Here is a 15,000-nt window from a genome sequence, read left to right as displayed (position 1 = left end):
CTGCTGGCTCGAGCTCGAGCAAGCGGCATATCAACTTGAGAAGTCAAACGCAAGTGTCGAAGGGAAGTCACCGTCGTTTCACAGGTGTTAGTGTGGAATGAATGGCTGGTAAAAAAGAAAAAGAAATATATATATATATCTATATCTATATATGTATATATAAACATACACAGTATGGGTGTGTGTGTATGTGTATATACATATATATGTATATATATATGTGTGTGTGTGTGCAGTATGTGTATATGTATATATATGTATATATACACACATACTTATATACGTATATAAATATACATATATATACATATATATGTATATATACACACATACTTATATACGTATATAAATATACATATATATACATATATATGTATATATATGCACATATTTACATATACATAAGAGTGTGTATTTGTATATATATACATATATATATACATATACACATATTTATACATATGCACATATTTATACATACGTAAGTGTATATATGTATATATATTTACACATATTTATACATACATAAGTGTATATATGTATATATATTTACACATATTTATACATACATAAGTGTGCATATATACAAATATATATATATATACATACCCACATACACATATGTGTGTGTGTGTGTGTGTGTGATTATGTACGCACATGTATCTATATTTATATCCATATCTATCTATATACTCAGACACACTCAAACACATACACGCATACACACACATGTGTGTGTGTGTGTGTGTGTGTGTGTGTGTGTACATGCGTGTACATGCGTGTACATGCATACTCACACAGATTGATACATATTTTATACACTGTATCATCAAAATGTGTTCCGACATAAAAAAAAAAAAAAACAAGAAAAAATGAAATAAGCAATAATTTACTGAATTTCTCCTATAAAACCTCTAAACATGCATAAACAAGTTAAAATGTTGGTATGCCTTTTATAAGAGACAAAAATATGGAACCTTAAAATTAAATTGAAAAAAAAATATCTTACTAGGCGGCAAGTCATATTGTTTATTCACAAACATTACAAATGGCTGTGGCAATTTTCAAAAGCATTTTTCAGATTCAGATTTTTTTTTTTTTCTGTCTTATTGCACATTCATTTTTATTCCTATGGAAGGTGGAAGTAATATTTCATTAAGCTTCTTTGCTTGTTCGAAAATTCTTCCCACATCATTTCAGCGATTTTCATCATTGACTTCATATTGGCGAACTGGATGTGATTGGGACAATAGGTTTTTCAAGGTATGGAATTTTCAATGCATTAAAGAGTTACTGTATGTTTCATGAAGCCATAGCATCTTCACGGTTCATGGTGGAAGCAGCTGGGAGGTCGTACGATCTGGGCCGCGTCGATGCAGCCTCATGGAACCAGCTGTGTTTCAGCTACGACTCAGAGGTAAGGGAAGTAATTCCAGGCATGTTATTGTATTTACAATACTGTGGCCAAGTTTTTATTTATTCATTTTTGGCACACTCATGAATGTATTTTTAGAAATACTGGACAATCATCAAGAATACATACAATAAATCCATGTGTAAAATTATTTTCTTACCAGATACGTCCATGATTTTAACTTTAAACATTCCTAAATGATAATTAAGTTTTATTTCAGGCGCAGGGAATTATCGAAGGGGCACCGGTGGAAAGTAGGGAGAATGTTAGCCAAGCTGAGCAATCGGAGCCGGAGTTCTGCTTGGGCTCACCTCAGGAAAGCCCACCTTCACTTGCTAGCTTCATCGCTGTTGTTTCCATCTCTGCTGGGCTGCCTGATGATCTCTCAAACAGCACCAGCAACTGCTCCAGCCTCGTCAGCAGCAGTGACCTGCTGGCCATCAATTCCTCTTGGTCTAGACGTGGCAACGTATTGGCTGTGGACTTCACGGAGGAGGAACTGTGCTCCAGATCCTCTCAGAATTTGCTGCTGCTGAATCCTGGAAATCATAACGAGTCGCGTGATCTTTGCAAAGCATTTGGCGGATCTTTGCCTACAGAGGAGCACGTCCTGGAAGGTCTAATAAACGTCGCGGAGAACTTGCCAAAGAATGGCTCCCTCAGTGGCTCCTCAGAGGAGAAGTCTGTGTCATGGATATTCACCCAACCCTCAGGCGTTCATGATCTGGCGGCTGAATGCTTCACTCTGCTCACCAACGGGAGCGTCGGGTCACGACCTTGCGTCAGCGAGCTAGAGTTTAGCATTTGCAGAAAGCCTACTTGGGTCCGCTACACTCTCTATGGTGACATCGGCCACTTTGACAGGTATTACTTTCTGAAGATGTTACCCGAAGGAAGGTTTTATTTCGAAGGAATTCAGACATCCAACATCTCCGAAGAAGGAGCCACATGGCACCTACGGTCCCACTTGCACCGCAGGACGTGGAGACTGGCGGCTCACGGTGCCCTGCCACTGGGTCGACGCGTGTGGCACTATGGCAGCAAGAACGCGACTTTGACACTGACGTCGTGCTCTGTGCTGCAGTTCTCCACCAACGACGGCCTGTGTATTCCAAGAAGTCAGAGGTGCGACGGAAAGAAGGACTTGGCTGACGGCAGTGACGAAAGGCGATGTCGTGAGCGGCTGGTGGAGAAGCAGACAGACTACGACTCCTCAGTACCACCTACTAATGGAACTAATGCACAAGGCGACGTTTTCTTTAATTACGACATGTTCAATATTAATAATATCAAAAGCGAAAAGGGGGATGCTCTCCTTGATATAGGCTTTGACCTTCAATGGCAAGACCATCGCGTGACGCTGTGGGATGTGGGGTCGACTCCAGTCAGCTTCTCGTGTGAAGACATCTGGTACCCGAAGATTGGGATAGTAGCTGGCTATAAGAAGGGCGCCGCCATTGACGTAGAGTGCTACAGCACGTCCTGTTACGTCCAAAAGAACAAAGAAAGCTCAGAACAGCTGGACCTCAGCGATCCGCTAATGGGTGAGTCACCCTCCTTGGAATTACTCTGTCAGGAAGACTTGAATCGTTTTCTCTTGCAGTAAATGTGGCTTCTCTCTTTTAAGATTGCCTTATCTCTCTTTTTCTTTCCCACTTTCGCTCTTTTACTCTTTCTCTCTTTCTCTAAAATAGACATTTGCTCTTGTTAGAGAGATAGTAAGTGAATTATATTTCTTTTTATAAACTGAATGTTTACATATACACACGCACACACACACACACACACGCGTGCGCGCGCAAACACACACAAACATATGTATGCACACACATAATCACACGCCGGCGCACACTCGCACGCACGCACACATAATGCTAGATACTAAACGCAGGGTTGCAGAAAACCTAAGTCAAAATTTTAAATAGGCCTACAATAGGCCAATGTATTTAGTCTGCGCATCTACTGCTCATCAATCAACTACATAATTTTCAAGTTATAGTATACCTATATTCCTCGATGAATTAAATATGCAGTGATACACACACACACACACACACACACACACACACACACACACACACACACACACACACATATATATGAAAGACGAAGAGTCTTCCACGCATTCACGGCAGGGTCGGGCGCACTACCGAACATGTCAATTTTTAAAGATAGGCGGGCTAATTACGAAACAAGATATCTTTTGTCTTGTATTAAACACAAATGTGTTGGAATTAAGATAGCAATACTGTATAATGCGCTACATTCAAAGAATATTTGTTTTATTTCAAATAATCAGTTACAAATGAAATCTACTGAATTTACATGGTGAGGTGTTTCAAAGAGGGCTAAATAGAAAATATGACGTAGTTTTTGCAATTAAAAATAAGTATGCTGTTTAATCCACTATGTTTGTATAGCCCAAAACGTTTGTTTACTTTCAAACAAACTGTTTACATATTGTGCATATTTCTTGATATTCTGAAAATAAATAAGTTGTAAAGTATCCGTAGAGTAAACAAATGTCCCATATTACAGCATTTTGGAAACACTGTTCAGGAGGCAGCAACCTGTGCAGACTCTTAGCCCATTCGCCCCGGATTTATGTTCTGTCCCCAGTAGTTTTTGGTGAATTTGGTTACATACAGATGGTTCCACATGTGCTCAGCCGGCAAGGAGTCTATCAGTAAACCCTAGTCACCGATCCTGATTTCCCCATTCCTTGAATTGGCGGGAAAATGAATACCATTGCTATCGATACTGTTATTATTGTTATTGATGCTATGATTACTAATTTGTCATTAAAATATTTTTGATAATGAAATAATACAAAAGACCCTTTCTTAAAGTGAAAGAAAAGGATAAACAGGTGAGATAGGTAGTTTCTATTAACTGGCTATTTGGTGATTAAGTACTTGTAGAGCCATCTATGTGAAAATACAATAAAAAAACGTGTATTACAGTGAGCATGGCATGTATTCTTGCCACTTGGGGCGAATAGGTTAAGCGCACGACGTCCTGCGGCAGAGAGCGTCTGACCGTACTCGCTTCCCAACGGTCTAGAGCAGCAGCCGAGAGTAGTTAGGTCAAACGAACATGGTAACAATTGTGGAGTGCAGGTTCACGCAGAGAATGATAGTGCAAATGAAGAACTAGACGTCTACCGAGGACCCACTGCTGCGTTTGGCCCCTGGGAACCCCCCCAATTGAGGCAAAAACATCCGCTCGATCAAAAACAGATAGGCATCACACACAATAAATTTCACGGTAATCAACACATCACACTGGATAAAAATGGTTCATGACAAACATAATCTCTGCTGCATTAGGCCCACCATGCACCAAAAAAGGTAAAACATTATTTGTATCACTTGAAACAAAGTTTATATACTTCAGAAAGTACAGAGTGGTCAATACCAGACGAATTACCTACTGCATTATGCCTGACAGACATGCCCAAAAGTTGACCCTATCCTCTGCTCTGGCAAATTTGATGCAAATAAAACATGAAAGGTACCGAATGAAACTAGTAAAAAATGAATATTAACATTCCATATATTATTATTCACTTTGCCAGACATTTTACCCACTACCTGAGGCCAGCCAGACTCCGGAAAGGAAAAAAAAACATGGTTGGATGGTCTGTGTTCTTCATCAGATAATAAGATATGGTCAATGCAGCTGTTTTGTCATGCTTCAGGTCTGCAAAACCCATCATACAATGTGTCCAAACAATCTAATCAAACACTAGATATTGGTCAAATTATTGGTTTCATCAGACATTATCAGAAGTTCAACTTAACAGCCCACAAAAAAAGATTGCAATACACAAGTCATCTCAACTTTCAAAGTACCCACTCAAGATCCAGAATGATCAGTCTTCATACTCTGGAACATCATCATCAGTGGGATTCTCAACATCATGACTTGCTAGTTCATCACAAGTAGGAACGTAGAATCTTTACTTTATCTTTCAGGCGTAGTCACATGGACCCAATCCATTTTCAGGAAGAGCTGAATCTGCATTGCCCCATTGCTGACGAAGTGCGCGTGATGCCGTTTGTAGTGGACAGGCTTGGGAGATGGTGGAAGGAAAGTTATTTATTGGAGCTTCCTGAAATAAAAGAGAAATCATACAAAGAATTTAAGATGTGCAGGAAACATTCTGCAAAAGCCGCATAGGACTGCCAAACAGAATAGAACTCACCGTCGTCAGCTATTCATTGCGTTTGCTTCGAATCTTTAATGCTTCCACACTGCACGTCTAATACAACTACAAGTACTGTAGATTCGGCCGGATATTCCCGTGATAGTAGTACTAGGTATCCCACGCAGATATGAGGAACCGTTTAGTGAATCGGCCGACCGTTAAAACCAAAGCACTTTGATGTAATCCATCAGTTCTGGCATGCCACCGGTGCTGACTTAGAGCCGAATCTACAGTAGGCCCTATACCCTAGAAAGAATAATACCCTTACCATCAATACCCATTACCTACCTCATCCATTCCCTTCATACCGTACAAGGAACAAGGAAATCCCTCTGATGCAGTTAGGTTTCTTCTCTCGCCACCTATTTTTCTGAAGAATTTGATGAATGTCCAATTGCTGTCTTTTTCAAGGATTTTGAAAGGCCTCACTTTGCCTCTCCTGTTGAACGATGCAGTAAAGTCACAGCAGCTCACACCTAACACCTTTACAAATAGGCTGTGTAATATCGGTAATGTATTAAATGCATGTTGTATTCTGGCTGAAAGCATATTTTCCAGTGGTTCACGTTTTTTTTTTCTTTTTTTTTTTTTAGAAACCTTTTTGACCGTGAATTCAAGTGGTAATCTTTACTTTCAATATTAGAATTTAAGCAATATAGCAAATTGGGATTTTTTTTCTTTCTAAAAGCATTGAACACAATTGCTGCATTAGATATTGTACTCTTAACTGTATGCATAAACACAATAAACAGATTGTTATTGTAGGCATAATCATGTTGATTTTTATAAGTATCATTATCATTAGGTTAATGTTATAAAAGTTTGGTTGGAGTAAACAACATTCATTCAAGACCACACAATTATTCCATAAATGTTAGTTTCCTTTTTTATGTAAATTCTTTATAGTGCACTATGTAGGCCAGATTCTTGTACTGATTTTCGCAATGTCCATTTCTTAAGTATCATCTAAGGTGGTTATCATGTACTGATTACCAGCAGCAGCACGGCAGGAACTGTTCATTTGTTTCATTTGTCCCCAACGGTACCTAGTGTTTAGCGAAACTGGTAACTTAACAAATCTTTTTGATTTCCACTCCAGGGAGATCTTTACCCGGGTGGAAGCAGAACCTGAGTCTGTACTCCGAGTGCCGCGTGGCCCTGCCCTGCAACTTCCAGTTCCACCGCTTCCCCTTCGGCTCCCACGTGTGTAACGGGACCTTCTACTTCCTCAAGGCTTCCATCGAGATGTCGTGGAGGAGGAAAGCCGCAGTGGACGTCGCTAGATATAAAGGCGACTTAAACCTCCTCGACTTCCGTCTTATCAACATCACAAGCGAAACCGCCATCACTCCAATATCGAACGGCAGGGAAGTGACTTTCCTGGTCATCAGCCTTCACCTGCAGAGCCTGTTCGACTACCACCTGTTGAACAGCTTCGCCCCGAGCGCCCTCATGTTCATCATCTGCTATGCCACGCTCTTCATCCCCATCAGCGACTTCAACGAGAGGATCATGGTGTCCCTCACTGCCATGCTGGTGCTGGCGGCGCTCTTCTCGCAGGCCACCGACTCCTACGTGAAGACGCCCTACTTTAAGCTCATAGACATCTGGTACGCCACCATCATCGCCCTCTGCTTCATCATCGTCCTCGTCAACTTGGGCGTGAATCGAGTCCGGCTTCATGGCTGCAGTCAGCAACTCAGCATTGAGAGTGAGTGTGAAAACCTGAAAATTGCACCGAAAGGGAGAGGCAAAGTGAACATGATTAATATGATTTGTAAGATACTTATTATTCTAGTCTTTGTTATGTTTGTGGGAGTATTTATCATGTTTGCAGCTGAGGTTGTTTAACAGCTGCCTGCGTGGACTTCCCTTGTTGGTTAACTCCTTGCCAGAGAATGAGCATTCACGAGTGTGGAAGGGAAAGTTCTAAACCGAATATAGGCCAATCAATCCATTAATTAATATCAGCTCATCATTCGACAAGACTGAACAGCATCTACGAGCCACAACAAACGAATGAAGAAGGCAAGCAAAGCCTGAGCTCTGCATTCACCACCACAGGCAAGCCTTGACAGCGAAAATGGTTAGGGTTTCCAATGGTATTTCTTGTACCATAATATCATTGTCTTTATGTAATCACTATTTTATCTGTATTTTATCCTCCATTCCTAACTCCTACATTCTAGCACCCACTCAATTCTCTTCCCCCTTCTTTATCTCCCTTCTTCATTTCCGTCAAATCTACCCTTGCTCTCTCCCATTTTCCGTCTTATTGATGAGGCTAGTCGCGAGAGTACCCTATTGTTTATTTGCATTTTGCATTTTTTCTGTTTCGTATTTCACATTCAAAGGGAAAAAAGGATTGGAAGCCAATCATGTTGTAGACATTGTTCTAACAACATTATATTGTTATTTCCCTACCAGTACGTCATGGGTTTCAATATATTAGTCACTTACTGTAATACTATCAATATGCAGTTGCCATGTTAAACCAAGAGAGTCTGCCGTCACGGGCTTCATTTGGCTGCCAAACTGATAAAATTTGGTGAAGCTCGTCTGACATGCATGGTCAGAAGTGTCATGTCGCTGACTATACTGCCCATATCCACGTCAATTTGAAATTCACCAGCTTTATATAAAAAAGCACTGTCTGGTTCTACATTCATTGTGGAATTGTGTGTTTGTCAATGGTATTTTTCTCTGCCAACATACTTGCTTTTCTTATATATCTCTTCTTTCATTGAAAGTAAATGAAATTAATCTATCCTTCTGATCTTAGCGTCATAAATGACTACAGCTTAAGCCCTGGTTCCCTTATTCAGACTCACGTCTGGTTCTTGAGCCACCCCCGACTGCCACACGCATAATGCAAAAAATGCATAACGATATTAAGCCTATTCCTGGAGCGACCATACAGATCCTCATTCTCCGTGAAGAATTATCATGAGCAAAGTACATTCTAAGGCAGCTCCCCAAGTTCGCCACGTTGTGCGCACAGGCCGAGCCAAGAGCTTGGTTCGGATTCAGCGAGCTAATCCTTTTTACTGTGTTTATACTTTATGCTGTACGTTCAATAGGTGAATAAGGAATCTTGGTATATGTTTTCATCATGCTGTACACTGATACAAACTATTTCAGATAAATGTAGAAAATATATGAATGAGAATGAATATCTTCACAACACAAGAGATATATTTGACCGGTTTCGAAAATCTTCGTCAGAAATACATGTATTTCTACATTTGTCAGCATGATTTCACATTTCAGATAAATGATGAAAATGTGATATTCTTTCTAATGATATGACTGAATCTTTCAAGAGTCTCATTTAATGTCAAGTACAATGTAAACATGACTTTACAAAATAAATGTATTAGAAAAGCTCTCGGGCGTTTATTCTTTCAAACTTACCTCTGGTTCTGAACGCTTCCTTCTCCCTTACTTAGCTTTTCGTTCTCCTTCCCAAAACCCCGTGTCGAACCTACACTGGCACTGTGAACTCCATGGAGGACTAGACATTCCAGGACCAACTCAGGGTACAATGCATGAGTCCCAGGAAGGAATCCCTGATATAAGGTTACCTTTTGCTGAGACAGCCCTGGATAGAAGCCTGTGGGATGACCAAGGAAGACTTGGGTATGTTGATTATTTTTTTCGTAAGGCAGTCAAGGCAGGCCGAGTCCTTGCCCGTGATTTCGCCAAGTGGAATCCTCGAGGTTGGAAGCGAAGATTGGATGCGGCAATGCGCCTCCTAGCGTTATTCTTGTTCATTGATTGACTGATTGATAACCCGCTTCCCCCCTTCCTCCCCCCCTCCTGTTTCCCCCTGCAGCGCCTCCACCCGACGCTCCCTCCGTGGTTTTCCGTTCCCTGACCCCTCCTGCTTCACTTTTTCCTCACTGCCGCAGAGGCAGTGAGGAAAGATACCGATGCTCAAAGGTCTATCAGGATTTTATAAGAAAGGGCAACATGACAAGAAACCAAATTTAACGAATTAGATCACAGATTTGATTGAAGCATGTATGTTAAGCAGTTTACTCATGAATAAAATTGACACAACAATTTCATTCAAAGCTAACCAAATCTTCAGGCGAAGTGAAAATAAGATGTGATTGGTCACTGATGCAGTAGAAACAGAACACGGTCTAATAATGCTTTCTAACTGACATAAAACCACTCACAAATCAGCCATTCGTTATCCATGGCAAGACACAACGTGCTTAGGTTATTCTACTTGCCAACCAATAAGGAAAGCAGCTATTTTTAAGGATGGTTATCTAGTATGCAATGGGGAAACTGAGCTGCTAGCTGACTGGCTCTTCAAACTCATTTCAAACTCTGAATAAAATATCAAAGATTTTATCCTTTGCGCATCCTTCCCAGCGCGCGTCGGAGGCTAGAGGAAGTGTCTTAATCACCAGTTCGTTCCTTTTACACATTTTTTTTAGCAATGAGGCTTTGCTTAATAATTCTGAAAATACATATTTCGATTGTTATACTGCATGCTAACATTTGTGAAAATATACCATAACAGTATGCTAGCAGATACATAAACACACACACACACACACACGTGTTTGTGTGTATATACATATGTATATATATGTACACATATGTATATATAAATATGTATTTATATACATATATGTATCTATAGATACATATACATAAATATATATATATATATACATATATACATATACACATATAAATACACACACACACATATATATATATATATATATATATATATATATATATATATATGTGTGTGTGTGTGTGTGCGTGTGTGTAAATGTAAAAGTAGATGTGCATATATGCATATATACATATATATATATATATATATATATATATATATATATATATATGTGTGTGTGTGTGTGTGTGTGAGTGTGTGTGTGTGTGTGTGTGTGTGTGTGTGTGTGTGTGTGTGTGTGTGTGTGTGTCTGTGTTTGTGTGTGAACAGGTATATATGCATATTCATACATATTTCAAATATACATCTTATATATATATATATATATATATATATATATATATATATATATATATATATATATATATATATATACATATATATATATATATATATATATATATATATATATATATGTGAGAGGTATACCGTCTCTCTTATGCGATTCTTGCAGTATTTATTCCCATGTTTAATACTTTTAAAGTTACAATAGTGCAACAAATAAATTCTTTAGCATGGCCCCGTGAAAGAGTACCCCTGGGGTTATACGGGAACCAACGTAGCGTGGCGAGACAGTGGTAGCCTCCGGGCTAGTACAGTGGTAACGTGTCGGCCTCTCATCCGAGGGGTCGGCGGTTCGCGCCCCGCCCAGGCGCGAGAAGTTGCAATTGTCGCCTGGAGGTTACTGCCGTGGCTGGGCACCATGGCGGGTAAGGACTAAGCTCAGCCGAGTCAGCACCAACTGACACACGTTAGCGAGTCGGCATTAGTCGGCACAGGCCGGGCTCCCCTCATGGGCATAGCCCGGGCGAGGCTCTGCTTCGCATATAGGACTTATCCTTAGACAGTGGTAGGTGGGTGGTAGCAAGCGCTAATACCTCGCCAGCTCGTTCATAAAACCCGGCTAAAACCGTTTGTGTGAACAACTGATTATTATTGGAGACAATTGTAAAATATGCATATGGTTCGTGAAGCGTTTAAGAACAGGCATACAGCGTTAAATAGATGTTTGAATAAAAATGAGCAGCCAACTATTTATCTCTTAGGTATGGAACTGTGACGGTTGTGGTATGTCACTAAGTTCCTTGGGAGGAACAAGAAACACCTCGGTGTCTCGGAGCAGACTGATTTATTTTCCGTGTACACAGTATGTGCGAAACATGCTCCCGCGGTTGTTTAGCGAACGCAAATCAGTCCGGCCACTTGTTTCATGTGGTAATCCGCTGATCGCCTTTATAATGCAAGCAAAATATACCTGGTTCGTATAATTAAAACCAAGTAAAAGACTTATTAAAAGAAAGTATGATAAAATAATAAAATTGGGCTGCGAAAGATACCCCACAGACATTATTTAGTTACTTATGTATGGGGAGAAACAGCCCAGGCCAGGTAAGCAAGCTCATTAAGACGGCAGACTAAGAGGTATATATATATATATATATATATATATATATATATATATATATATATATGTGTGTATATATATATGTGTATGGATTTATATACACATATTTATATACATATATGTATATATACATATACATATATATACATATATATGTATATATACATATACATATATATGTATATATACATATACATATATATACATATATATGTATATATACATATACAGATATATGTATATATACATATACATATATATACATATATATATATGCATATTCTTACATATTTCAAATACACGGCTTTAATGTTGGTGAATGACAGGTAAGTTATTTTACTGATTTATTTCTTCTAGACAAGGAATGGTTTCCACAGGATCTCTTCCTTCTCGATTTATGAAGCCTTAAGTGCCCGCAAACGTGACGTCATGGGCGAGGAATCGAAACGCAGAGACGAGGCCGCTGGCAGAACCGCCGCTGACGTCATCCCAACGCAGAAGACCGCCTGTTAGAGGCCGCAGAATCTGCCGGTGGTGGCGATGTTGTGGATCCACGTGTGGTAGTCTGGAGAGGAAGGAGCCTGGGTGAGACTTGCGCCTGGGTATGCAGCGAAGACGGGCTGCGCGCGCGTGTGTGTGTGTGTATGTGTGTGTTTCGACAGTTACAGCCCTACAACTCACTTGGCACGTCGGTGTAGACGCCGTATCTGCCTGGCAGCGCGCACCCGCTGCCCCAGCTGACCACGCCGGCCAGGTAGTGGCGTCCATCTCCCTCCTGCACCGTCAGAGGGCCTCCGCTGTCGCCCTGCCAATGCCAGCAATTTTTAGAGCGGGTGAAGTAGCATTCTACATATTGACAAACATATGCTAGTGTGAGTTAGACGCTAATCATGAACATTTTGGAGCTGCGCTCAACACCGAGCCTCCAGCCACTGAGGAAAAGCTAGGACTTGGACAATCTGCGGGAGACGCACCTGGCAGGAGTCCTTCCCTCCCTCGGGCAAACCTGCGCAGATCATGTTGCTGGTAACCTGGCTGCCGTAAGCTGCTTGGCACTCAGACTGCGTCCTGATGGGCACAGTCACATCCTGGAGGACCTCTGGCTGCGTGCCACCTGCAAAGCCCAGCAGAAGTCATAATAACGTGGCAAAATTTCGGTTCTCAGGAGCCTCGTCCATCCCAGAGACTTGCAGCACAAAAGGAGAGGCACTCACCTGACGACGTGGTGCCCCAGCCGGTGACCGTGGCATCCATGCCGGCATAATCCGAGCCCGAAGGAGGCATACACACGGGCTTGATGCCAGGCCAGTTGGTGAAGCTGACCTTGTCTGCGATGTGGACGAGCGCGATGTCGCTGTCGTACTGTGCAGGGCAAGAGAGGAAGGACCAATCAGCAAGGCGGAAGGGGACTCACTGGAGAGTAAGCTACCTGTCTGTTTCCGACTGTCCCTGCAAAGGCTGTGCGACTTGTGACTAACCGTGCTGCTGCTGTATCTTGGGTGGATAACAATTCTGTCTACAGATCTCTTGATGATGCGAGTCGGCCCGTTGTTCCAGTCGTGCATGTTGAACAGAACTTGGAGGCTGCTCGGCGACACTCTGGGGAAGAGATGACCATTAGTTCCTCAAGGATTGCGTCGTTACAGGAGTGTTCTAATATCAGTTCAGTATCAACGAACCGCCACCACAACAGACGGCCTCTGAAGCGAAGTCAGCGCACTTGCGATCTTTATTGCATGTGACGTCGCGCCGGGAGCCCTGCGCCAGCACAAAAGTGCACATGCGCCGCAGCTGTGGCTGGGCTGCCGTGCACTGCAGGCGCGACCACGTACCCCGAAACGCAGTGGGCGGCGGTGATGATCCACTCGTTGTTAAGGATGGAGCCGCCGCAGAAGGGCCTGTCCGTCCCGCCCAGGTCGGAAAGCCCCACGAGCCACGGGTACTCGTTAACCTCGGTGTCTGCCCCGCCTACGATCCTGTTGGCGCTGTTGGGCACGCCGCACTCTGTGGGAGGAGGGGGGGAGGAGAGAGGAGGAGTGCCAAGTCCCTCCCCCGGGAGGTCTGGGCATGCTAACGGCAGGACGATGGCGAGGAAGCCGAAAACTTACTTTACGAGGCGAGTGCAGGCAGAGCACACTGGATTTAAGCAAGCTCGGAAGTGTGGACATACTCATAATGCAATACGTATGTTGGCCAAAGTAAGTGTACTGTCCAGAGAAAGTTGTTTAGAATCCTACAAAGGATATCAAAATTTGTAGCACTTACTGCAAAGTAAAGTATTGGGGTCTCTTGTGGTGGTCGTTGCGGCAGTTGTGGTTGTTGTTGTTGTTGTGGTTGTCGTTGTTGGTGTGGTGGTGGTTGTTGTTGTTGTGGTGGTAGTTGTTGTGGTTGTCGTTGTTGGTGTGGTGGTGGCTGTGGTCGTAGTTGTTGGTGTGGTCGTAGTTGTTGGTGTGGTTGTCGTTGTTGGTGTGGTGGTGGTTGTGGTGGTAGTTGTTGGTGTGGTCGTAGTTGTTGGTGTGGTCGTAGTTGTTGGTGTGGTGGTTGTAGTAGTTGGTGTGGTCGTAGTGGTTGTAGTTGTCGTTGGTGTGGTGGTGGTAGTTGGTGTGGTGATGGTGGTTGGTGTGGTGGTGGTAGTTGGTGTGGTGATGGTGGTTGGTGTGGTGGTGGTAGTTGGTGTGGTGGTGGTAGTTGGTGTGGTGGTGGTAGTTGGTGTGGTGGCGGTAGTTGGTGTGGTGGTGGTGGTTGTGGCCGTAGTTGGCGTGGCTGAAGTGGTTGTTGAACTTGTAGTAGTTGTTACTGTGAAAAGAAAAAACATCCTCGTCAGTAATGGAGTTGCTCTTGCACAGAAAGGTCCGTTGTTCACTTGACTGGCCATACAGACGTGTCAGGTGTCACGCCGGCCCCAGGGCGCTGCCGGGAAGGGCGTGGCTGCTGTACGTACATTCTGAGGCCGTGACGGTGCAGTAGAAGCCCTTTTGCTGCGCCGAGCCGTTGGTCCGGAAGGTGAGCCTGGCCCAGGGGCCGCACGTCGTGATGGTCTCAGGGCGCTTGCTCCCGCAGTACCTGTGAGGAGGACGAGTGTCCAGAGTCACTTGCGTCAGTCCAAGCCTTGGGAGTTCCTCCCACAGGAGCTAAAACAAAACAGGGAATCTTCATTTCCAACTCACTTGCTCCAGAAGCACTTGTGCATGATGACGAGGCGGTCGTTGGTGCAAGACGGACTGCCCTCGATGGCCACGGGCGAGCAGCTGATTTCCAGCCTCACGTTC

At 42.7% G+C, this 15,000-nt stretch overlaps 3 protein-coding genes across 3 annotated transcripts in view; 1 reads left to right on the top strand and 2 right to left on the bottom strand.

Moving 5' to 3' along the window:
* Positions 1 to 7,874, top strand: part of LOC125046898 — a 12,626-nt gene extending 4,752 nt beyond the window's left edge. Inside the window, exons 6-8 of the mRNA XM_047644901.1 lie at positions 1,254 to 1,417; positions 1,635 to 2,958; positions 6,724 to 7,874. Of these exons, the coding sequence (XP_047500857.1) occupies positions 1,254 to 1,417; positions 1,635 to 2,958; positions 6,724 to 7,475 (2,240 nt within the window). The 3' untranslated portion in view covers positions 7,476 to 7,874. The remainder of the gene's footprint in view (positions 1 to 1,253; positions 1,418 to 1,634; positions 2,959 to 6,723) is intronic.
* Positions 7,875 to 12,062: 4,188 nt separating this feature from the next.
* LOC125046374 (trypsin-1-like) lies at positions 12,063 to 14,116 on the bottom strand. The gene is made up of 7 exons (XM_047644102.1): positions 13,997 to 14,116; positions 13,564 to 13,735; positions 13,210 to 13,330; positions 12,946 to 13,093; positions 12,706 to 12,845; positions 12,413 to 12,536; positions 12,063 to 12,296 (listed from the first exon to the last, which is right to left on the bottom strand). The coding sequence occupies exons 3-7, from the start codon at positions 13,294 to 13,296 to the stop codon at positions 12,241 to 12,243; spliced, it is 555 nt and encodes a 184-aa protein (XP_047500058.1). The 5' UTR covers positions 13,297 to 13,330; positions 13,564 to 13,735; positions 13,997 to 14,116; the 3' UTR covers positions 12,063 to 12,240.
* A 506-nt stretch (positions 14,117 to 14,622) lies between these two features.
* Positions 14,623 to 15,000, bottom strand: part of LOC125046897 (CUB domain-containing protein 2-like) — a 1,125-nt gene continuing 747 nt past the window's right edge. The window contains exons 4-5 of the mRNA XM_047644900.1: positions 14,899 to 15,000; positions 14,623 to 14,794 (exon numbers count right to left, since the gene is read on the bottom strand). The exon at positions 14,899 to 15,000 is cut by the window's right edge and continues 11 nt beyond it. Of these exons, the coding sequence (XP_047500856.1) occupies positions 14,623 to 14,794; positions 14,899 to 15,000 (274 nt within the window). The remainder of the gene's footprint in view (positions 14,795 to 14,898) is intronic.

The sequence above is a fragment of the Penaeus chinensis genome, chromosome 39, assembly GCF_019202785.1.
Source record: "Penaeus chinensis breed Huanghai No. 1 chromosome 39, ASM1920278v2, whole genome shotgun sequence".
NCBI classification, from domain to species: domain Eukaryota; kingdom Metazoa; phylum Arthropoda; class Malacostraca; order Decapoda; family Penaeidae; genus Penaeus; species Penaeus chinensis.
The sequence above is the reverse complement of the archived record's forward strand: the minus strand, read 5'-3'. Positions and strand labels throughout refer to the sequence as shown.